We start from the raw sequence: 24,389 nt of genomic DNA on the forward strand, positions 1-24,389 counted from the left end.
CACATCTTAACTCAATGAACAAGTGGATGCAAAGAAACTACAACAACGCTTGTCTAAAACCCATGTAGCCAAGCCTTGCACATCAACATTCTAGTATGATACAATACATAATTTCTTGTTGAACACATGCCTCACCATGTGGTGAACAACTAGGTCTTCCATCGCACTAGTCTAGCTATGAGTGGGCACCAAATTTTAATATTTCATAACGATCTAGTTAAACATGACAATGTTATCATGTTTTCCTTTTTTTAGGGTGAGCATGAGTAATATTCATCCAGTTAATAGCCCAAGTCTCCACCCTTCCCCCCTCTTCCCATGGGTGCAAACTATGCAAAAATGATTCTATTTAATGCTTCCAGGGCAGAAATGAGGCGACATCTCATGGACATCCCTTTTCAATTCAATCAGCTTTTTAAACGCTGTGATAACATTGGCAAAGCAAAAAATGGGAAGAAAAGATTAAGGGGACCTTACTAAAATTTGTACAAATTTTATGAAAAGCCTGTTTATATTTAATTATTATACATTTTAAAAGATATTATAAATTTCAAAATTTTCAAAATATTATAAAGGGAGAGAGGGAGACGGCTATATAAAGAGCTGAGGTGCTCTCTCCCTCTCTCGCTCGGCCTCTCGGAACTCAAACCCATAAATTTGTTTGCGCTTCGGCCCCACGCTTTTAGCCTTATAAAAATACTTTCGAGTCCGTCTTTCTTTCCTCTCGTGATTATTCTCCTTCGTGGCCCCGACTCCACTTCCTCCTCCCTCTTCCCCCGCTCGAATTTGCTCCTGTTCAACTCTTCCCGAATCCCTCTCCGTCTGCCCCACGGTAGGCCTGTATCTCGAGTTTCAGCTTCTCCCAGCTCTCAAGTCCCCAATTGCTAGGCGGCGTCCTGTTGCCATGGAGTTCTTTTGATCGAACGGTATGCGATTCCTACGCGTGCTTGATCGGCGAACAGCTTGTTCTTAAGGCGTTCGGTGTGGTTTCTGGGGTTTTTGTGCAGCCGAGGGGCTAGAAGAAGGGGGGAAACGATGGATTACGGCCCTTCTGATAGCAGCGGTGAGTTCCCGTCCGCGATTTGCGTTCCTCTTGTGTCTCGTTTTCCCTATTACTTGGCGTTTCTGGGGCTTCGCCATTGAAGGGAGCTCAGAGTGACGAACTATCTTGTGGGTAATCTTAATTAATGCTTTTCTGTTATTTTGGGGGCTCTTTGCGAGTTTCGGTGGCGGAGTATTAGAAATTTCTTTTTATCGTTGTGGCGTGATGTGTGAGTGCGGAGAAGCTAGAGGTTTGGGAGGGATTGTGGTTTGTGGGGCGAAGGCCGAAGGCTGTTACCGGAGCCTGATTTTTGGTTAGTCGCGTCGCTTGCCGTGAAATATGCTGGTAATGAGTCTCGGTTTGAGCTGGATTAGGGTTTCCGTGTGTTGGATTTATTAATCTTGGTCTTTGTGTGTATTTCTTGGTTAAAAGGTTGTGCTTTAGAAGGCTTTAGCGACAGCGTGTGCGTGTAAGTTGGAGGTTAGCGCAGCAACATCGCTGCGAGTTCTTTTTTTTTTTTTGTTGCTTTCTTTCCCTGTTTTTCCCTTTAAACTTTTCCCGTTCTGCTTTCTGCTTGTTAGATGGATTAACGTGGTGACTGTTGTTCGATAAAATTGTCTGTGGTATCATGTCAAGAACAATTCACACGATAAAACTACTACTACCAAAGTAACTATAATTTTATGGGGAAAAGCTATCTCGTAAAAAACAGCTTGAAAAGAAGACCAAGTAAGGTGGAAACTTTGCAGCAATTAATTATTTGATCTGGTTGTGACACGGTTTCTTCTAGTTAGGGACAACAAATGCTATGCCTGCGTGTGTAGGGCACACAATTTCCTGGTGTCAAGTGCTGATATAAAGTTGGTTGTCTATCAAATGAGAGTCAGCATTGGAAATTCTAGAGAAGCATATCCATGAGTCGACTTGTTTTTTGAACAATGTCTCCTGATCCTTTGACCTACACTTCTATTACATGATCTGGTGGAACTTTACAAGTTTAGAGCTCGTTGGATACAATGTGGATGCGATACAAATCAATTTCCCACTTTGAGAGATGTGATTGATCTATCTACAATGTCATAATATTTTGTAATGAATGAGCACGCTCATTGCTGAAGTTTAAGAAGCAGTCGTGATGACTAGAAAAGATACTTTATGCTTGACTTCTAATCCAACTCTTTATTTTGTTTCAATCTTATTGGGTGACCAAAGCTTCTTGTAGATAATGTCTAAATGGCAACCCTTTGGGGAACTGAAAGGTATATGTCCATTTGTCTATCATGTGCAGCATATGTTAAAGGAAAAATTTTCAGAAAGAAACCTAAATTGACGACAATAAAAACATCCAAGTTTTTGATATTGCTGATGCCCTGAGTTTTTCCATAGTTATTAAAAAAGGTTCTATTTCTATCAAATTAGTTGTTATCCATAAAATTTACTGTTTTTTGCTCTTCAAAACTTGAAGGTGACAAATATGCCTAACTTTGCCAACCTATGTCACATAGGTACGGGTGCCGGTGCTGGTACGGGTACGGACCATTTTTGAAAAACTTGGGTACGGCCGTACACACACATGCACATATACATATATATGTCAAAACATTTCAAACAAAATAACATATTTGCACATATATATATCAAAAATTACAAACAGAATAACATATTCATAAATCATAATCCTATATTCACATATACTTTATTTTCACAATTCATGAAATCCTTCTATATAGTTTTTTGAACAGAAAGCCCAAGGATCCAAACAAGAAGCCTTTCAGTTTATTTATCTGACATAAATTCAGCTTGCAAATACATAAAAGAAAATCAAAATATTCAATTCTTTTATGTTACCAACTTAGTGGAAAATGCTGAGATGTACTGTAAGATCATGTTTATCGCCCAGAATATATGCACTAGCCCATCCAATTTTTTTATGTTACCCACTAAGTGGGAAATTCTATGACGTATGGTAATTCATTGAGACCAGAAATGCATATTAAACCATGAAATTTGAATATAATTACCCAACACACCAAAAAAACTGATTGAACCTTTCAAAAGCAGGAAAAATCTGCATCAAAACAAATCACAGGAGGAAAAACAAAACTAGCTACCTTCACTCTGTCGCTTCAATCCAACAGCCGATGCATCCAACCCGGTAGGCGGCAACGAGTTATGACTATCCAACGCACTCCAGGTCGACTGCGAATACAGCGACGGAGTGAGTGGCCTCATTGAATAGCTGCTAATCCCGGGAATCTCGCTACTAGAATACTTCAACCCATCGGAATACAACGACCCCTTCTCCAAAACCGAGTACCTCGAATCGGAAGAAAGGAGATGGTCGGACGAGAGGTAGCGGGATGCCGTCAGAAGGGAGTCCAGGTATGAATCCCCGATCGAGTTGTTTCCCGTTAGCCGGGAAGAGTAGGGAGAGGAGAGCTCAGATCCTCCGTACCCGCCATAGAGATGACTCGACATTCCGCGAAACTCTAAGAAACTTGAACAAAATCAAGAACGGAAAGAAAGTCCAACGGCGGATCGAGAATGCAGAGAACCCTATATTCGATGGACCAAAAGCAAGATCGCCAGGAGGGATGAAGAACGGGAGGGAAGAAAGAGACTCCCATGACCGAAGTAGTCTGCCGTTTCGTTGCTGCTGTCACCTTTGTTTCACTACTGCCGTCGCCGGAGAGGACCCTGCGTTCGCCGCCCCTGCCTTCGCTGCCGTCGCTGGAGAGGAGAAAACCTTAAAACGAAAAAGGGTTTCGAACTTAAGGTTTTTTAACGTTAAAATAGTTTTAAAAGATAAATCAAATAATCGTTAAAATAAAAAAACGGACATATTCGGACTCGGTCAACTTTGACCGTGTCAAAAAATGGACGGACACGGCCTCCGGTGCATACCGGGTGCCGTACCCGTACCGGTGCAAATTGGCATACCGGGTGCCGTACCCGTACCGGTGTCGTACTGGTACTGGACAGGTACTCCTCCAAACGGGTGCCGTACCCGTACCGGTGCAAATTGGCATACCGGGTGCCGTACCCGTACCGGTGTCGTACTGGTACTGGACAGGTACTCCTCCTTTGGAGGAGTACCCGTGTTACAGAGTTGCCAACATATAGGTTTCCCTTGGATGAATTTCTGGCATTAACAAAGAAAATAAAACATTCACTTTACTAATTGAATGGGTCTTGAAATTTGTTTTTATTGATGGCATGCTTAGTATTTTTATCACATTAGCCCAACTTACTTTAGTAATAACCTAGAAGTATTGATAGAAGCTTATTTTAGTATTTTTATCATATTAGCCCACCCAGCTTAAGTTAGTAATAACCTAGAATTATCGATAGAAGTTTGTTTTTAACTAATGATGCAAATTGATGTTCATTTTTAGGAATATCGAAAAGTTATGTATGTCTTTTTTGTTACCACTAAATCTTCAGATCAATGTTATCACTGCCGTATCGTATCGTGTATCAGTCGGGCCGACCTATACGCCGTATCGTAACGTATCGTAAATGTATCGTAACGTATCGTAAAATTAATTTTTTAATTTGTAAAAAATATTAAAAATTTATAAAAAATAGAAAAAAATCAGAAAAATTCTAAAAAAATCCGAAAAAACTAGTAAAAATCAGAAAAATTCAAGAAAAATGTATTTAAAGGAACATTCATCATTCATGTATATGAAGTATGACCTGTGAGCTATGCATATGAACAAGACATTCCAAAATAAGAAATCAAACATTCAAAAAACAAAATAACATACTAAACAACCTAAGAGTATTCAATTACATCACAATTCATAAGTTCAGAAGTCAAAACTCAGAACATATTGACATAGTTTCAAAACTCAAAACAAAAAGCATTGTCAATCGTCATTTGCATCATCATCTTCATTCATCATCATCTTCACTTCCTTCATTAACTTCTTCTTCTATCCCCTCTGTTGCAAATGGAATGTCACCAACATTCCATTGCTCCCCCCCCAGCCTCTCCTTCTTCAACAATCTCTGCTGCCCCTTCAACATTCAAAAAATCAAGATCGTCTTCTTCAACCCAAGAATCTAATATATCAAAATGGTCAATGAAGATAGGATCATATTGATTGTGATGCTTCCTCGTAGATGTTGTTTCTAGTTGCCTAACGAGAAAAAATTAACAAATTGTTAGAGATTAAAATATATATTAGAATTTGATATTCTTGTATAACAAAACAAATGTTTACCTTTGTCTCAACTTCATATTATAACGAACATAAACAAGGTCATTCAACCTTTTATGTTCCAGCCTATTCCTCTTCTTACTATGGATGTGCTGAAATACACTCCAGTTTCTTTCACATCCAGTTGCACTACATGTTTGACTGAGGATTCTAATTGCAAGCTTCCTTAATTCTGGGCAATCAGGCCCAAACCTTTCCCACCACAAATCTAATAACAGATGGAAAGTAAAAATGTTGTCAGAAATAAATATATGAGAAGGTAGAATAAAAGCTAAACAACAAAAAGTATAAAGTTTCTTTTTCTAATACCTGGACGCATAGTTGTCCTGCATCGAACTGCTGTGTCTCTCGCCATGGTACCAGAAGCCGTATCATATTTGTTGATCGACATATGGATAGCGTCTTGTTCTTTACTATCACTTACTAATACATCAATGCAATCCAACATGCCATACTCGACCTCTCTGTCCTTCTTAAAAGTGGGAAGATATCTAATGGCAGGATTTAGGTAGTAGGCTGCTGCATGAAGTGGGCGATGAAGTTGTCCAGACCACCTTTCATCTATAATCTTCCATATAGGCATGTACAACTTCTTTTTTCCCTTCATATTATCTCTAATGGCCTCCTTGGCTCTATCCATAGACTCGTATAAATATCCAATAGAAGGTCTATCTTCACTATCAACTAATCTGAGGACTTTCGTACACAAATCTTCAATAAGTGCACACATGATTCCCAAAAGTCAACATCGAAGATGGTATCCACAACTGTCGTAGCCTTTCTTTTATAGGCATGTGGATATGCAGCCCAATCATCACTTGAAAACATCTGCCTGAGAGAAGATCTTTGCTTGACTATACCCTGCACAGTCAAAACATTTGTAGCAAACCGTGTTTGTGCAGGTCGAATCAATTCAGCCCCATTTGTGAATTTCCTCATCAAATTCAAGACATAAGCATGATTGTAAATAAACTTCGTGATTTCTTGGCATCTGTGAACTGTCAACTTCATATCATCCCTTTCACCAAGATCCTGAAGCATAAGATTTACACAGTGAGCAGCACATGGACTCCAATAAAATGTCCCATATCGTGCTGCTAACATTTCACCTGCAGCTTTATAATTTGCTGCATTATTAGTGATAAATTGTACGACATTTTCAGGCCCAACTTCTTCTATAACTTTATCAAAAATCCCAAACAACACATCAGCAGTCTTCGGAGTATCAGACAAATCAACAGATTTTAAGAACATAGTACCAAGAGGGCAATATACAAGGAAGTTTACCAATGTTCTGTTCTTGATGTCTGTCCACCCATCTGCCATTACACTGCATCCTGTAGCTTTCCAACTCAACTTTAGTTCATCACAATATGTCTTCACATCTCTAACTATATTGTTGAGAATTTTACCTCGCAATTTATGAAAAGAGGGCATTTTATACCCTCGCCCTACACTAGCAATCACATCTGCTATAGGCTGATAATGATAAGAGTTTGCTGCATTGAAGGGAATGGATGCATCATAGAACCACCTTCCTATGGTTTCATCTGCTGCTTTAATAATATCCTTTGATTGCATGGCTATACGAATCTCAGGCTGAGCACCAGCAGCAGTATAATTGGGAAAAAAATTCTTGATCGAACCAGACATATTGCTCGACTTCATAGTAGGTACTCTACCACCACCAGTACGACCCTGACTTCTACCACGTCCTCGTGAAACTGAACTTATACTTGCACCTCTTCTTTTTCTGGTTGCAGTTGCAGAAGAACCACCTCCATGCATGATGCCTTTCCCTTTAGTTGTTCCCAAACTGACACCAACATCTTCTTGTTCAAGTTGAACATCTTCACCTTCACTTTCTTCTCCTTCATGTGGGTCCCCTTAACCTTCCTCCGCATCTTCCATGTCCTTTTCAATCCTACTTGCTTTCACTGCATCAAGAAGCTGCTGACACTGGTGCTTTACATACGCTGGCAATGGGATCTCTTGGGAGCCATTGCAAGCAGCCACATCGCTGTGTGTACCAGCTATATGGTGTTTAAAGCGAGAAATCCCTCCTGATATGATTTGCTTACAATAATTGCACTTAACTCTTAATCTATCTTTGGGATTCACCCTTGTACACCACTGCCATGCAGGATCCGACATTATATCTTCACAAAACAAGTAAAAACATACAAATAAATGTAGGAAATAAGAGAAATGAACGATTCAACGGCAAAAATGAGTTATTTCTTACCTTCTTGGTGTTAAAAACCAAAAAACCCTCTTTCTCCAAGCTTCCCACCGTCCCAAGACTCCCCACAACGAGAAATGAAGCTTCTTCACCGGCAAATCTTGATGCAATGGAGAAAATCTCTCCCTCCCACGTCTCTCGCAGTGTTGAGAAACAAGAAGAGAGAGAGAGAGGAGCGTCGGTTTGAGAATAAGAAGCAAAAAGGGGCCCGACGGCCCCTTTTTTAATTTTACTCCCGTATCGTGCGATACGCGTACGATACGTACGCGTATCGTATTTACTAAGTGTACCGTATCGAAAACTATGATACGGACGATACGTATCGATACGATACGCGTCCGTATCGTACGATACGCGTCCGTATCGTACGATACAGATAACATTGTTTCAGATATGTTTCTGAGAAACACATTGTGTTGAGTGGAATTATCATGATTTTTCTTGACAAACTGAACTAATTGCCGTAACATATTGGCATGTCTACAGGTGAAATTTTCTGAAGAATCTCTTTCTGTTTTCTTCATAATTATTCATTACATGTCACTTATATATGAGAAATTGAGAACTGGTGATATAACTCTAAAGTAGACCTTTAGTTGTTTTTAAAGTCTTCTATGTCTTCTGGTAGCACTACGTAACCAAGAGGAGTGATTGTGAAGGCTAATTAGTAATTATTTTGATTTGTTATTTATTGCGATTAGTAGAGAGAGGCCTTACTCATAATTTTTTTTTCTTAAAATAGCATATTGTGGTCATACATTTGCAGTTGTTTCAATCTCTATATGTCAAATTACTAATTCATGCTTTTTATTCTTTAATTCTGTTACAGCTAGGTTGTCTATATATATGTGTGTGTGTATGTGTGCGCGACGGCTAGGCTAGTCTTGCGCACTAGCCTGGTTTGACAACATAGGTAGGTTGATAACCGATCATACTAGTTAGCCGACTAACTGGTATTTCAACTACTAATAAATAGTACAATCTAGGCTTATGATTTTCTTCATTGTAATTGTTCAATTTAAAAACTATACATTTTTGCGATTTTCAATTTTATCTTCCATTTTTTTTTTGAATTTTAGGTTGATTCTTATTGTCTTTTATTACAGTTTGAGACAATGTAATACATCAAGATTGTACATCATGCCTTTATGATGGTCCATCTAAACTTCTTCCAACAATAGCTTTCAGTGTTAATATCTTCTTACTTTGCCACAGTATCTCAACAGTTTTTTAATTCTGAGAGGACCCTTGCTTTACTGCCTTTTGAATTTTTAAATATAAAAAGATATACAAATGAAAAAGAAGTGCATGTTTCTTTTCACATTTGAAAACATTTTATGTTAGCAAAGGCATGTAAAAAACAATGAGATCTGTAAAAGTGGAATGCTTGAATGTGGTTGCAGCACCGCTTGAAAAGTTGCATTCTTTGTGGTGTGAAAGTAGAAAACATTTACAATGTTTCCCATCTCAGTCCTGTCCACGTAGGTAATGCTTAAATCATTTAATTAAAAAAAAAAAAATCTGTTTGCAGTATATCAAAAGAATGAGGCAATGAACACGATACAATAGTCAAATCCATTTTAAATTATTCATTTTTTTGTGACACCTATACTATTTAGATTCACATGCTTGTTCGAACTTCGAATTTACTACATATCTGTTTGTAGGCAGTTGCCCCTTAAATGTCTATTTCTCTTTGTAAATGGGACATGTCGATTGCAATCAAGGTTCCATATGCACATTTAGCTTTTGGTTGTTGCAAGGAAAAATTCAAGAAAATTATGTTCTTTATACAAAACATGTTATAAATAATCATCGGCTTATTATAGCTATGAAGTTACTTCACAAACATTCAGAAGTAATAATATCATATGATAACACAACATGATCTAAGAGATCAAGAAACATAATTTATAACATGTTCTAATAACTCATAAACAAGTCACAAGATGCATAGCACATAAAAAATAAGTTTTAATTGTTATACATCACATCACAAGATGAAATTATTCAATTTTAATGCAAAGAACACATGAAAACAGTCTCGTTCGTAATCTTCATCATATTCATTCTCATATTCATCTTTCATAGAAGAAACTGGAAAATCCCTCTTTCTGCAAACAATAATTGGTCATCATGCTCAAATATACCCTTAAATCGACAATTTCACAATTACATTGATGATTTTCTTTCAAAAACGGCGCAAACTCCCCCCCTCCTCCAACTCTTAGATATGTTTAGAAATGAAAGGGGGCAAGTTTTATAACTTATTTCAAAAAAGGGGTTTCAAATCCCCTATTTTTTAAAATAGACCCATATCATAAGATGTGGGGCATATGCTCTCATATCATAGGATGTGGATATGGGCTTTGTATTGCACGATATAGGCTTTGTATCATATGTAAACCACTTGTTTGCGATATAGGTGGTGTATCATACTGCAAATTTAAAAAGCGATGGTACGTATTATATGATACGACTCCGTATCATATGATATGCACAACGTAAAGAAATACAATTTTGAATGTATACACTTGAACATGTATGGCTTTATGTCTTTAGACAACTCAAGTTGCATATTTTGAGAAATACATTTTATGATAAAATTCTTGGCAAGAGATTTCCTTTAGAAAAATGTAAGTATCCTTTCATAGTAATTAGTCATAGATACTGTTCTAGGCTCTTTGTCAACAAGCTTCTTCCTGGGTATTTTCTACAAATTTATTTCCATTAGGAAAATCTTTAGAATTTTACTGTCACAACCTGGGCCACTCCCACACCAGGCTTGGGCTCCTAGACTGATGGATCCCAATCTGCCCATAACAGCTTCTGTTCCAACCCCAAAAGGCTATTAACCAGGATAATTGACCACTTAGTTGGCTCCCTTATAAGTCCTCTAAGACTCACAATCTTAGGCACAAGTCTAAACTTTCATAGTCCATTCCCCTCCCCTTAAAGCATGTGTCTGTGTGTGTAAGACCTTAGGTCTGGGTGTTGAACCAGCTTTGATACTAACTGTTACAACCCAACCCACTCCTACACTGGGCTTCGAGCTCCTGGTTTGGCAGATTTCCAATACCCCCTAGCAACTTTTGTTTCACCCAAAAAACTAGAAACCATGATACCTAACCATTTAACTAGCTCCCTTATAAGCAGTGTTATCCGTATCGCATGATACGGGCCCGTATCGTGCGATACGTATCGTATAGGTTTGAAAAACCTCTACGATATGCGTAGATACACGATACACTTGTGTATCGTAGGTGTATTGTCTGTATTGTGCGATACGGGGGCGTAATGTACGATACGCCCCGATACACCCCCGTATACAATACAAGGATAAAATTATTTTTTGTGGTTTTTTACAAAAAGACTTTTTCTCCCTCTTTCTAAACATGTCTAAAAGTTGTCAGAGGGGAAAGTTTTACTAGTTTTTCTACAAAAATCACCCATTTATGTGATAAATCGTCGATTTAGAAGAGAACTTGCTTGTCGATAAGAAGGTTTACTCATGGCCCGTGGGGATGATGGGAACTTGATTGATGATAATCATAATATATTATTTGTTGCAAACTTGTAATGTAATCTAAAACACTTTAAAGTTTAAAGTTTAAACTTTAAAGCAGTGTTGTACGTATCGTATCGATTACATTTTACGATATGATACACCCCCCGTATCGTAAATGAGGGGTGTATCGGCCCTGTATCGCACATATCGTGCGATACAAGGCCCGTATCGTACGATACGAGGCGATACGCCCTGTATCGCACGATACGTGCTAATTTTTTAAAAGGAGACATTAAACAACCAAAAAATAAAAACCCTTCGATGCCCGACCCTTCTCCTTCCTCTCTCTTGACTTTCAACAGTTCCGGTGGGTGTTTGGGCAGCTACATACCGACGGCGACCGAAAGCCAGTGACGGATGGAGAATGGCAACAGACGGCGAATGAAGGGATATGGGTGAGAAACCCTCCCTTTGCTCCGTTTCAGAAGATAGCGAGACGAAGGGAGGACCGTCGAGCTGTCGATGGGAAAGAGAGAAGAAGAAAGCAGGGCTGCCCGGCGGTCTGCTCTTCTTTCTTCTCCGCCCCCTTCTTCTGCCTTTACCTCACTTCTGCTGCCGCTTGATGCGCCACTGGCCGTCGCCATTTCTGTTGTGCTGGGCATAGAGAATAAGCTGGCAGTGCATGAAGGGTAACAGTGATAGGTTGCATCGGGCGGCTCCATGGCGGGAGAAGGCGATCGGTGCCTTACCCACCTTCACATAGAGGAACGAGCATTTGAAAGCCCTAATTTTTCATTTAGCTCGGCCTCCTGGTTTTGCATATTCAAAGTGGATCTTAGATCCAAATCTGACAGGATCCAATGAAAGTGATGTGCATAATTTAGACATAAGTCTCCATTCGGCTTTGAATTCCAATGGTTTGGATTTGAAAGTCTTCCACATTGAAATTTCATGGATTGAAGAACTTATTATTTTTTATTTTTACTGATTTTTTAAGAATTTTTTGAATTTTTCTTGATTTATTATTATTATTTTTTTAAAAAATACGATACGGTTACGATACGTTACGATATTTTACGATACGGCGTATCTTAAAGCCCGACTGATACGGGTTACGATACGCTTTTTACAACATTGCTTTAAAGTTCTGATGGATGTCTATTATGTTAGGAATTTCTTATTTTTCATTTCTAAATGTTTAGTGTTGTTAATATATTATGGCTTATGAATGATGTGATGAGTTTTTTTTAATATATATAAAACATGACTTTTTTAATTGATTTTTTTGCTTTTCCTGATTTTACCATTTTTTTCTCTATTTTTTTTTCTAATTTTTAAATATTTTTATGAATTAAAAAATTAATTTACGATACGTTACGCTACCTTTACGATACGTTATGATACAGTGTATAGGTCGGCCCGACTGATACACGATACGCTACGCCTTTTATAACATTGCTTAGAAGTCTTTCAAGACTTCTCACAATCTTAGATACAAGACTAAACTTAACAATCCACCCCCTTTAGAGTGTACACATCCATGCTTATGGAACTTTGGGTCCAAGTGTTGAACAATTGAACTAACTTTGATATCAACTATCACAACCCGGCCCACTCCCACACTGGGCTAATGCTCTTGGTTTTGTGGATCCCAACTTGCACTGTAGCAGTGTTGGTTTTAGCCTTGTAGAGCAATGTTTTAAAACTCAATGACTCGGGACTCAACTTGTCCATTCATGACCTGTGACTTGGGGGGATCAGCTAGGTGAATCGATTGAGTTTAGTCAACTTCTTTTTAAAGAAAACCCACATAGAACTAATTATCTAAACAATATTCGATTTCTGTTACATACTTCTGATACTTTGTAAACTCACATAAAAGTGAAAGGGAGGGATGCTGAGAGAGGCGTTATAAATATGAACGAGAGAGAGAGAGAGAGAGAGAGAGCAAAAGGGGCAGTTGCAATATGAAAGAAGCCAGAATTATGAGAGAGAAGCCTTGGAAAAAAGGGAAAGAGGGACATTTGGAAGGGAGAGGAAGGGGGATGAATAGCTGACATACGAGAGAGAGAGAGAGGTCCTAATTATGAGAGACAAGCCCAAAAAAAGAGAGTAAGAGGAACATTAAAAAGAGAGAGTGCCCGAGAGAGAGAGGGACAGGAGAAACATTGGAAACCACCAGAGGAGTATTGGAAATTTAATGCTTTTTGAATTTTACAACCGTGCTGCTTAGTCTTTACAACGATTCCATTTAATAAACCTGCCAAACATAAAAGGTGGAAAGTGGGACGCGCTTGTTTGACTCATGACTCGGTTGAGTCAAACAAGTCCTTGCCGAGTCACACCGAGTTTTGTGCACAAACGAGTCACCCTAGTGGGCTGACCTGGTAGGGGATCGAGCCAAGATAGTCGAGTCAACAAGCTGATTTGGCGAGATTGAAAACACTACCAAAAAGATTAAGAATCAGGACCATTGACCACTTAGTTGGCCCCTTTACAAGTTCTCCAAGACTCCTCACAGTCTTAAATACAAGGCTAGATTTCCACAGTCAAAAATAAAAAAGATAAAAATGTAAAATTTTATATTATCTGAATTTAGCAAATATATTGACAAACGATTTGAAATAGTTCTTTGGAAAATAAAAACAAATGAAACAATGCACTAGAAATACATTGAAAAGGACTTCTTATAAAAGAAGGTTGGTGACAATATCGTGATATTATCTCAAGCATTACTTTTTCTTGAAATTTCACTTTAAGATGGATTATGCTGTTTTAGCAATAAAAACATGACTCTCAAAATATTGTATATATTTGTGATTATGATTTATGTATACTAATAAACAAATGGTGAAAATGTACACCAGTTTTTACCTTTTTAACAAGTTAATTTTATGATATTTTCGGACCGAGACTGCAGATCTATTGCAATATTATCCCTGATATTCCCGAGATCTATTGCAATATTATCCCTGATATTCCCGAGATTTATTTGTCTTTTATAAAGATAACTTTTGTCGTGTTTTTAAGCATGCGAGTTTTTAATTTTATGTTTCCAGTGTTTTCTTTCGTCCTTTCTATTTAGCAAAAAGGACATGAGAAAACCTATTATTTTATAACTTTTCCTTTTATTCTTTGTAATTTAGGTTTTAAAAACTCTTAAATTTTCTTATTGTTTTTCCAACAAAATCCAAATTTTGAAAAGAACCCTGAAGAAGCCTTGCGGAGAAGGATACAGATGACTATGGTTGCCATACAACCCCAAAAGAATGCAAAATGATAGTACGGCTTTACTGGATTTATAATAAGAAAAGTAATTTAACAGATTAAAAGAAAAAATATGTTAATATCTTCAATAGGAAGGATTATATTTTGAAATCCAACTGACAGCCTCTTTCTTGTGAGGGTCCAGCTTTCCTCTGTGTTATCTTGTTCAGTCTTCTAAGTTGCGCAGGTCGTATGTCATAAAAGAAAAAGTTGCCTAAAGCATCATAACAAATATCATTTTTGGTGTTCTATTAGTTTGGTTTTTCTTTGGTACTAATTGTGAAAAATCTCGGGAATTCAGAAATTAAAAATGATATAAATGTAAGCTTATTCAATTCTTGATGTCATTTCACAAACCTTATCATGTTTCTTGGGTGTCCATTCATTGAAAGGAATCTTACTATGCTTCTTATTAAATTTGGCAAGTCAGAGCAGCACCTGCACCTGCACAGTGCGCAAAGTGGACACTAGTTTGCATATTATACTGGAAGGTGGAAAGCAACATTTATAATGACAAGAGCATCAATTCTTGATGTCATTTCAGAAACCTTATTATGTTTCTTGGTCCTCTATTCATTGAAAAAAAATCTTGAAGCACACTTGGGAATTTAGTGGCACCTGTTCTATTTTATGGAACTGGAGTTTTTTGTTTCCTTGGCTGCTATAATATTATGAGCTGAAAAAAAAAATCATATTCAAGGGTTGTAGCTATTTGAAAAGTTGCAAATTGCTTTTCTTGGACTTACTAGTTATTGTCTCTTGAAATGGATACAGGCACAGATGATGATCTTCCTCCTCCTCACCAAAACAGGATCGCAAGAGGAGGAACAAGAGTTGCTGGAAATGGCAGACCTGCTATGATGGGTAGTTTGCCCTATAATAGAATGCAAAACGACATGGAGAGCGAGATACATTGGTTGGAACAAGAGGCATATAGTTCAGTTTTGAGGGCTTTTAAGGCACAGGCTGATGTCATCACCTGGGTAATTATCTGGATACTTTGTTGGCATGTCCAAGGGTCTTTTGTCTTTGCTAATGTAAGTTGATAATTTGTTTAGGAACAAGCAGAGTTAATGGCAGCTCTGAGAAAAGAATTAAGAGTGTCTGATGATGAACACAGGGAACTTCTGGGGCGAGTAAATGCAGATGATATGATAAGGAGAATAAGGTAATATGCATTTGAATGTTGTGCAAGGCGATTTTACTTGTTTCATTTGATGTTTAGCAGTTTTAAGGATCTTTCAATTGGACTTGTATTTGGTGATAATCACTAAACCTGCTTAATATGCCTGGCAAGTAAAGCAAAGCCATTTAATTACGTTGGCCTCACCGGAGCTGGTCTCTTTATTGGGGAAACCTCTTTTGATGGCCATTTAAGTAAAACAACTGTGTGCAGTTACTGTTCTGATTATTGCTTTGTGCATTCAATCTGTGTGACTTTGACATTCCATCAGGTTGATTTTGTTGCTTTTTGTTGATACTACATGTTTGGGAACAATAACATTAGGTGGAAAAAAATGACATTAGGGAATGGAGGCAAGCAGGAGGGGTCCAACATGGCATTCATGGTGCTGGACCACCTGGTCATGAACCTGCACCTAGTCCTACAGTGTCAGCTTCTCGAAAGAAACAAAAGACCTCTCATTCTGTAGCCTCCGTCTCTTTGGGTGCACCATCACCTGCGATGCATCCCCGAACAGCTGCTGCACCTGTGCAGCCATCATCATCAGCAGCAAAACGTGGAGCTGTGGTAGGAGCTGGGGGCAAGAAGCCTAAATCTGTAAGTGTGTCGAACAGATCTGGCTAGTGAATGACAGCTGAATTAACATTGTTTTCCCTTTGGTAGGGTCACACAGCAGTTGGTGTCAGCTCAACCAAGCAGGGGCAATATCCCTCTGGTGGACCTGTTGGAAGGGGTCAAGCTGCAAACCGGGGGTCATCTGGTGCTCTTGCAAATGAATCTACAGCAGCTGCTTCCTTTGATCCACTAATTGGCCGGAAAGTAATGACAAGGTGGCCTGAAGATAACAATTTTTATGAAGCCGTTATCACTGATTATAATCCTAAGGAGGTAAATGGTTTATGAGTTCATATTTTGAGATGCTAATCAAATTTGTGATGGACCTAATAACAATACCATAATGTCATGTTCAGGGTCGGCATGCTCTAGTTTATGACATAAATACAAATAGAGAAACATGGGAGTGGGTCAATCTTAAAGAGGTATGTGTCCTCCATTTTGTACGTTAATCCAGCTTCCTTCATCTGCTTGCATGTATGTGGAGAGAAGGAGAGTGGCCCTTCAGCTTTACTGCTATTATCCTGCTAAGTTATCACCACTTTATCCATAATGTTAAAAGTATCCTTGTCTGTTCTCTTACTCAAAACATGTTTATGTAAATGTGTTGATATGAAACTTAAATTGTCACTTACGCATCTGACATGTACGTTACACACACCCGTATGTACATTTCTCTTTTAAATTGTCATGCGATCTGGAGCATTGTGACCTTTGTACCTGAAATGCTACCTATGTAACGTAGCCCATCAAAGTCCATCAATCTACTTGACTGGACTGTCCTTGAATGTATGTTGGGGTTTATTTGGATTAGTTAGGATCATGTGATTGTTATTTCTAATATAAAAGCCTTGTGTATATGAGAATGCATGACAACCAGTGTGAACCATTTGATCAATTAGATAGTATAGTTCAAGTTTGTCATATCAAAAGTAGCATTCAAAGAAATGGGTAGCTGGCAATTTGACTTTACGTTGTTTTTGACGTGGTAAGCTGCAAGGTATTTGATCAAATTTAATGGTTCCCATTCTTCTTGAGCTTCCATATTGTACTAGCCTGTAGTATTCTCCTAGACCATAAGGGGATAAGGATAAGTTTGGCGATTGCTGCTCATTCTGATCATTATGACAAATATCATTCTAGTTTTTATTAGCAATGTTTCTCTTAGTATTAATCAGGACTTTATTTTTCTTGCAAATATAAACAATTAAAAAATGAAAAATCTGGTAATTTTAAATTTTTAATAATTATATATTGATATAACTCAAAATGGTGACATGTTGAAAGAAACCTCAATAAGTTTTAAAATATAATTACAAAATATTTTTTCCCGAAAAAAGCACGAAGAGGCATGATATTTTTGTTTTTGGTATTTTTTAACAATTGTCACATTTTATTAGACTTTTCATTTTTAATGTGATATTTTGGATAGAAGTCAATATTTTGTGACAATGGTTCAAATATTCGTCCAAGGTGGGCTGTTTATTTGCTCATTCTTGGGATAATTGGCACTAAAGAAGGTATGCAGATAATGACGTGGGTCCTGTACTGAGTCAATCTTATATCGCACGAGTGCAGTGTGGATGCGGGCATAGGTGTAACATTTTCTGAAAAACATGGGTGCGGGTGCAGCATACACAGACACACACTATACACAAATAACAAAGTTAACAATTAAAAGGCTATGAGCTATGATACACGGGTACGCCTCCAAAGGAGGCGTACCCTACCAGTACGACACCGGTACCGGTACGGGGCTGGGTACGGCTCCGGTATGCGTTGACCGTAGCGGATACGGTCAACGTACCGGAGGCCGTATCCGTCCAAAATTGGACACGGTCAACATTGACCAAGTCCAATTTTGTCCATTTTTTTAATGTTTTATTTCATTTTAACGTTAAAAATCATTTTGACGTTAAAAAAAAAAGTAAAACGAAACCCTTTCGTTTCTGTCTTTATGACTCTTTACCTCTCGTCTCTCTCCGGCAACGAAGCAGCGGCGACAGGTGACGGCAGGGGCGGCGAACGCAGGGCAGAACGGCGACGGCAGCGGTGACGATAGCAGCGACGGCAGGAGGTGACTTTGCGTTTTTTTCATTTTTTGTTTTCATTTTCATCGGCTCCGCTGCCTCCACCCCTGCCTTCGCCACCGGCGATGGGTTGTGTGTGCAGAAAACTCATCGCTTGAAAGTGAAAACCCAACACCCCTCCCTCTGGCTCGCCCTTTCTCTACCCGAGAGGGTTTCAAATCTCTCTCCCTCTCTACCTGAGAGGCTAGCCGACGATTTATAGCCCAGCCGCTTCCTCATGTGTTTTGTGTGTTTATTTGTATGTGTCAATGTGATTTGCAGCTTTTTTGTGTGTTTTCATAATAAACTTGATCTTCTTCCTGGTAAGCCAGAGATTCAGAGAATATAATAGAGGCCTCCTTTTCATTCTTCACTCTCTTAGAATATGAGGCCTTTTCATTCTTCACTGTCTTAGAATATTGTTGAATGTGGATTGCATTTGCCGGCAGGGCATGTGAATGAGTGTTGCACTCATGCCATTGTACTGTGATATATCGCTTCATGAGAGGATTCATCTATTTCGAATGATCCCTGTTTTTATTGGTTATGTGTTGCAGTTGCAGCTCATTTGCTAGGTTCTGTTCAGACATAAGTTGTAATGGCTGATAAAGGAAAAGAAATACTGCCTCCTACAGGAAGTGGGAATGTAGAAACCAGCAGTGGTAGTGTTAATACCGCTACAGTAGAGAAGGATAATCCATCTCAGCCTCTTTGGCGCTATGTGAAGAAACTATCAAAATGACCAGGTGGTGGTGGGAATGGAAAGTTTTCTTGCAAATTTTGTGATATGATGTTCACGGGCTCTTATACATGTTGCAAGGCACATTTGTTGCATATTTCTGGCGTTGGAATTAGACCATGCCCAAAAGTTACCAACGAGGAGATCAAGATATTCAAAAAAAAAAAACAGGATGCAGTTGAGACGAAGAAATCTTCATCCAGATCAAGTGTAGATCAAGTGTGTCTGTTCCTCTTTATGCTACGGAAGGAGGTGAAGATCCTTCAAAGAAAAGAAAAACATTAGCATAAGCATTCAATAATATGGGAAGGACAGAGATGGATAGAAGGATCAGAAGGTTCTTTTTTGCAAGTTCACTTCCTTTTAATGTAGCCAGAAGTCCTTATTGGAAAGATGTTACAAGTTTGGCTAATTGCAGTTTGAGTGGTTATGTACTCCCGAGTTTAGAGAAGTTAAGAACAGTAATTCTTGCAGAAGAGAAGGCAAACATTGAAAAATTATTAGAAAAGAAGAAATTTTTGTGGATACAATATGGAATGTCCATTGTTTCTGACGGGTGGACTGATATACAAAGGCGGCCACTAATAAATTTTATTGCTTATTCGCTTGATGGACCAATCTTCTTGAAATGTGTTGATGCAGCTGGGGAGTATAAAGATGATGAGTATTTAAAAGGGCTATTTATAGAAGTCATCAAAGAAGGGAGTGAAGATAATGTTGTGCAGCTTATTACTGATAATGCTCCAGTTTGCCAACGAGCAGGAATGAATTTGGCAAGTGATCCCAAGTATAGTCACATATTCTGGACTCCTTGTGTGGCACACAGTATAAATCTAGCACTTAAAAGTATTTGCAACCCATCAAAAGATGATCCAAATGTCGGTTTCTTGTGTTCATGGATTGAGGAGCTTGAGCATGATGTCAGAAACATCAGAAATTTTGTTGTAAACCACAACAATGCTCTTGCTATATTTAATAGGCATTCTGATTTGAAATTGTTGAAGGTAGCAGAGACTCATTTTGCATCCATTATCGTAATGATAAAAAGAATAAAGCAGGTGAAACATGCATTAACACTTATGGTGACTGACAATGATTGAGAGTTTTATCGGAATGATGACATCGTGAAAGCTCAAGAAATTAAAAAATGCATTTTAGAAGATGAATGGTGGGATAAAGTTACATATTTTCTGCAGTTTACAGAGCCTATTTGGCAGATGCTGAGAGAAGTTGATAAAGAAGGGCCCATGCTTCATAAAGTTTATGATATGTGGGATAACATGATTGACAAAATTCAAAACATCATTTTTAGACATGAGAAGAAGAATGTTGCACTTGATGATTCTGAGTTTTTCGATCATGTGCATAGAATTTTAGTAAGAAGATGAAACAAAAGCAATAACCCTTTGCATTGTATGGCACACTCTTTAAATCCCAAATATTATGGACAAACATGGTTGGCAGGAGGTACTGGTCGTGTTCCTCCTAATCGAGATCCAGAAATATCAAAAAATAGGGAGATATGTTTGGGAAGACTTTATTCTGATTTTCATCGGTTGAAGATAATAAATAATGAGTTTGCGAGCTTCTCTGGTGGAAGAAATGATTCAATACAAGCTGCAATGGCAAGAGATGAAGAAGATCCTGTTAATTGATGGTTGTGTTTTGGAGCATCGACACCAAATCTCCAACAACTTGCACTGAAGTTATTATCTCAACCCCCGTACCCAAATTTTTTGAAAATGGTCCGTACCCGTACCGGTACCCGCACCCGTACCCGTACCTATGTGACATAGCCTATAAGTTTATCAATGGCTCATGAAAAAGAAGCAGTTTGTGCGTTGCTGCACCTGAGTCATGTCAATACGGGTTCAGCCGTTCAGGAACTCTTTTAAAGAGTCCAACTTGGAGTTAACCCAAACACCTACATGTATTCGATATGAATTTTTGGTAATCAATCTTTGGATAACAAATCTTTGGTGTGAAAGTAAGCTTTTATAAGTCAGCAATTTTTTTTTTTAACATTATAAGTCATTGATTTTTCAAAGCACTTCAAAAACTTAATTACAGGTCAAGAATTTACTTGGCCGAAAGTCATTTCTTAGTAATTACTAAGCAAATCACATATTTAAATGGTTAATTTGCAAAAATTTATAAAAACATGAAAAGTAAACTGCTTTCACCTCATTTTTTGTATAACCTTCATTATTATCAAATATTTTAGATATGTGTGTGTGTTTATCTGTACTTCTAGCACTAGCAAAACTTTAGCAAATTCAAATTGAGAATGCGAACTTATTTAGATACCGATTGGTAACAGGAACAAGTGTTCCAGAGCACCATGTCCTTCAATATGTGTTTTAAGAACAAAGAGTTCTTGTCCATATCTACAAGTTGCATTTTTGTTTGGCATTAACACGCCTTTGGAGCATGTGTTCTAATAACAAAGAGTTCTTGTCTATGCGGATGAGTTGTAATTTTATATGGCGCTTATTTGCTTAAATCATTGGACGGACATGTTTAACACATGTTTTGCATCTCTCTCTCTCTCTCTCACACACACACACACACACACCCCACATACAAAGTATCTAAAATTTACATATGATAAAATAAAACATATAAAAGACTTATGAACTATACTCCTTTTCTTTTTTCTCTCTATACATATGAATGACCTAAAATTCACGTGATGAAGAAAATATTTGATAAAACATTAAAAAATATGAGCTAATAAAAATATTCCCTTTGTTTTTTTCTTTCTCTCTCTAAACAAATGAAAGATCTAAAATCAACATATAATGAAAGAAAGTACTTAATAAAATATGTGAAAAAACATATGAGCCAATAAAAATGCTCTCTTTAGCTCTTTCTTTCTCTATATATGTATGATGGATTTGTAAATTGACATGCAATATAAAAATACCTAATAAAGCATGTAAAAATATGCAAGCCAATAAAAGATACTCTTTTTTTTCTCTCTCTACACATATGAACAACCTAAAATTCACATAGGATGAAAAAAATACCTGATAAAACACGTAGAATAACATATAAGTTAATAAAGTATTTGCTTTATTATCAATAAATGGATGGTGACATTCCCCTGCCTGCTTGGAGTGGAGTGGAACATGTAAGACAATATATTCTCTCTTGCTCTTTTGCTCTCTCTCCCTCTCTCTTGTTTTTTTCTCTCTCTCTACAAATACAATTATACAAACAACCTAAAATCCTGGTATGATGGAAGAAACATACATGATAAAACATGTAAAAGAACATGAGTCAAAAATAATCTCTCTTATCATTTCTCTCTTTCTTTTTCTCTCTCTCTACAGATATAGACAACTTAAAATCCACATTATAAAGAAAATGTTGTTCTATCTTGAGCACCACAAAACCGTAACTGAAAAGTTTTCAGTTCGATAAGTACAAATCACCTGAAAGTACGTAGATACAAGTCTTCAAAAACAACTAAATGTATACAAGCAATTGTCACATGACCAAAAAGGAAACTTTCTTTCTTGATGGAAGTTCATGACTTGAAAATGTCGACAATGACCGCATGTAATCAACCAGCCCAACAGCAATCATGAAATAGTGCTTGTCCTTTGCATTTTCACCTTGGTCCTTGCATTTCAAAAATAATTTATGCAAATATAAGTGATAATATATATGCATGTGCTGATAAAACAAAAGCATACAAAAACTAAACTAACATAATAAATAGATGTTAAAAAACTTCGTATTTCACTACAATATATTAACGAAAATGCAATCACCAATGATGCATGCATTATGTATACATTACAAAAGAGATACTGCTAAAGCACTAGAGTTGCACAACTGAAGGAAATGCAAGTAGGAGATTGCTGAAGGTGACATTTTCTATTTTTCAATTGAAATAGAAGAAGAAAAGTTGCAAGGAAATGAAAGGCTTTCAACTTGCACCAGCACTGAAAATTTTGAAAGAAAGATGTTTTCCAAGTTTATCAACTACTTGGACGTCTGTTAATTTACAGCAGTCACACTTTGATAGTTTGATTAACAAAAACAGAAGAAACTTAAAATTAAGATAATATTAGAACATAAAACTGTCTAATTCTTGTTAATTATGAACCAAACAAAAACATTATGCAACTTTGGAGTCTTTAAGACATGTCTGAACATGAAGCAAAAGCTAAGTTGGTGTGACAACTTTCAAAAATTAAACTAAGATAATATACAAACATAAAAACTGTCTAATTCTTGTTAACTATGAACCAAACAAAAACGTTATGTGACTTTGGAGCTATGTCACACGGGTACTCCTCCAAAGGAGGAGTACCCGTATGGTACCGGTACGACATGGGTACGGGTATGGGGTTGGGTACGCCTTTTTTGTGCGTTGACCGTACCGGGTACGGTCAACGCACCAGAGGTCATTTTTGACCTTGTTTGAGTACGGTCAACTTTGACCGAGTCCAAATGTGTCTTTTTTTTATTTTAACGATTTTTAGATTTTAAAGTTTTAAACGATTATAACGTTAAAAAAAAAAGCTCGAAACCCTTAAAACATGTTTTCATTTTAAGGGTTTCGTTTCCTCTCATCGTGCGACGGCCGGCGACAGTAGGAGGCGAACGGCGACGGTGAAGGCGAAGGCAGTTGAACGGCGACGGTGATCGGCGACGGTAGGAGGCGAACAACGACGGGTTTCGTTTCCTCTCATCGTGCGACGGCCGGCAACAGGCAGGGGCGACGACCGGCGACGAAAGGCGAAGACAGTTGAATGGCGACTGATCGGCGACGGTAGGAGGCGAACGGCTGCGGTATATTTTTGTTTTTATCATGTTTTAGTTCATTTTCATCGGTTCTGCCCCTGCCTTCACCTCCAGCGACGACCATTGGGCGTTGTATTGTTTCTGTTCTTTCACTATTATCTCTTGTTTTCTGTTTGCGTAGTTGATTCTCAATGAGTCCATCTTCTTTGCGTAGTTGTTTTCTGTTTTTCGTTGTATGCAGCGTGTTTTGTTTGGCCAATAGATTGCAGCGTGTTTTGTTTGGCCAACAAAGCTGATGTATTTTGAATGTTAATTATGAGACTGAGGAGAATGAGAATGTATTTATGAATATGACAATATGTTATTCTGATTGTGTAATTTTTGATATAAATATGTGCAAATATGTTATTTTTCTGCATTTTTTGACATATATATGTGTGTGTGTACGGCCGTACCCCCGTACCCAAGTTTTTTGAAAATGGTCCGTACCCGTACCAGTACCGGCACCCGTACCCGTACCCATGTGACATAGCTTTGGAGGCTTTAAGACATGTCTGAACGGGAAGCAAAAGCAAAGTTGGTGTGTCAACTTTCTTTTGTGGCACAGAGGATTGAAGATACCACCACAAAGTGGTATAACACCAACCATAAAAGGTTTTATCCTTCCCAAGCTTCAATACTGAAAAACCATGAAAGAAAAGTTGTAAATTTTAGCAAAATTGTCAACCATGCAACGGAAA

At 37.8% G+C, this 24,389-nt stretch overlaps 2 protein-coding genes across 4 annotated transcripts in view; one reads left to right on the forward strand and one right to left on the reverse strand.

Moving 5' to 3' along the window:
- Positions 1 to 641: 641 nt before the first annotated feature.
- Positions 642 to 24,389, forward strand: part of LOC116255741 (protein EMSY-LIKE 3) — a 29,165-nt gene continuing 5,417 nt past the window's right edge. The window contains exons 1-7 of the mRNA XM_031631691.2: positions 642 to 926; positions 1,008 to 1,063; positions 15,060 to 15,268; positions 15,344 to 15,453; positions 15,813 to 16,065; positions 16,132 to 16,356; positions 16,440 to 16,508. Coding sequence (XP_031487551.1) covers positions 1,036 to 1,063; positions 15,060 to 15,268; positions 15,344 to 15,453; positions 15,813 to 16,065; positions 16,132 to 16,356; positions 16,440 to 16,508 — 894 coding nt within the window. The 5' untranslated portion in view covers positions 642 to 926; positions 1,008 to 1,035. The remainder of the gene's footprint in view (positions 927 to 1,007; positions 1,064 to 15,059; positions 15,269 to 15,343; positions 15,454 to 15,812; positions 16,066 to 16,131; positions 16,357 to 16,439; positions 16,509 to 24,389) is intronic.
- Positions 4,064 to 7,685, reverse strand: LOC126410127 (uncharacterized). Of its 3 annotated transcripts, XM_050078196.1 has the most exons (3): positions 5,578 to 7,685; positions 5,272 to 5,476; positions 4,064 to 5,187 (listed from the first exon to the last, which is right to left on the reverse strand). In XM_050078196.1, exons 1-3 carry the CDS (start codon positions 5,996 to 5,998, stop codon positions 5,007 to 5,009), a joined length of 807 nt encoding a protein of 268 aa, XP_049934153.1. In that variant the 5' UTR covers positions 5,999 to 7,685; the 3' UTR covers positions 4,064 to 5,006. The 3 variants fall into 3 exon arrangements, 1 of the variants encoding a protein (XP_049934153.1); XR_007573530.1 differs by having other exon boundaries at positions 4,064 to 5,476; positions 5,578 to 7,680; XR_007573531.1 differs by having other exon boundaries at positions 5,272 to 7,680.

This window comes from Nymphaea colorata, chromosome 6 (genome assembly GCF_008831285.2).
Source record: "Nymphaea colorata isolate Beijing-Zhang1983 chromosome 6, ASM883128v2, whole genome shotgun sequence".
In the NCBI taxonomy this organism is placed as follows: Eukaryota; Viridiplantae; Streptophyta; class Magnoliopsida; order Nymphaeales; family Nymphaeaceae; genus Nymphaea; species Nymphaea colorata.

What these genes read in the sequence shown, in the direction of transcription:
- LOC126410127 (XM_050078196.1), bottom strand. Translation starts at nt 5,998, where the DNA reads ATGTGTGCACTTATTGAAGATTTGTGTACGAAAGTCCTCAGATTAGTT. An exon ending in CAGGACAACTATGCGTCCAG is followed by an intron (nt 5,477 to 5,577) that starts GTATTAGAAAAA and finishes ATCTGTTATTAG; the next exon opens with ATTTGTGGTGGGAAAGGTTT. An exon ending in AATATGAAGTTGAGACAAAG is followed by an intron (nt 5,188 to 5,271) that starts GTAAACATTTGT and finishes TTTTCTCGTTAG; the next exon opens with GCAACTAGAAACAACATCTA.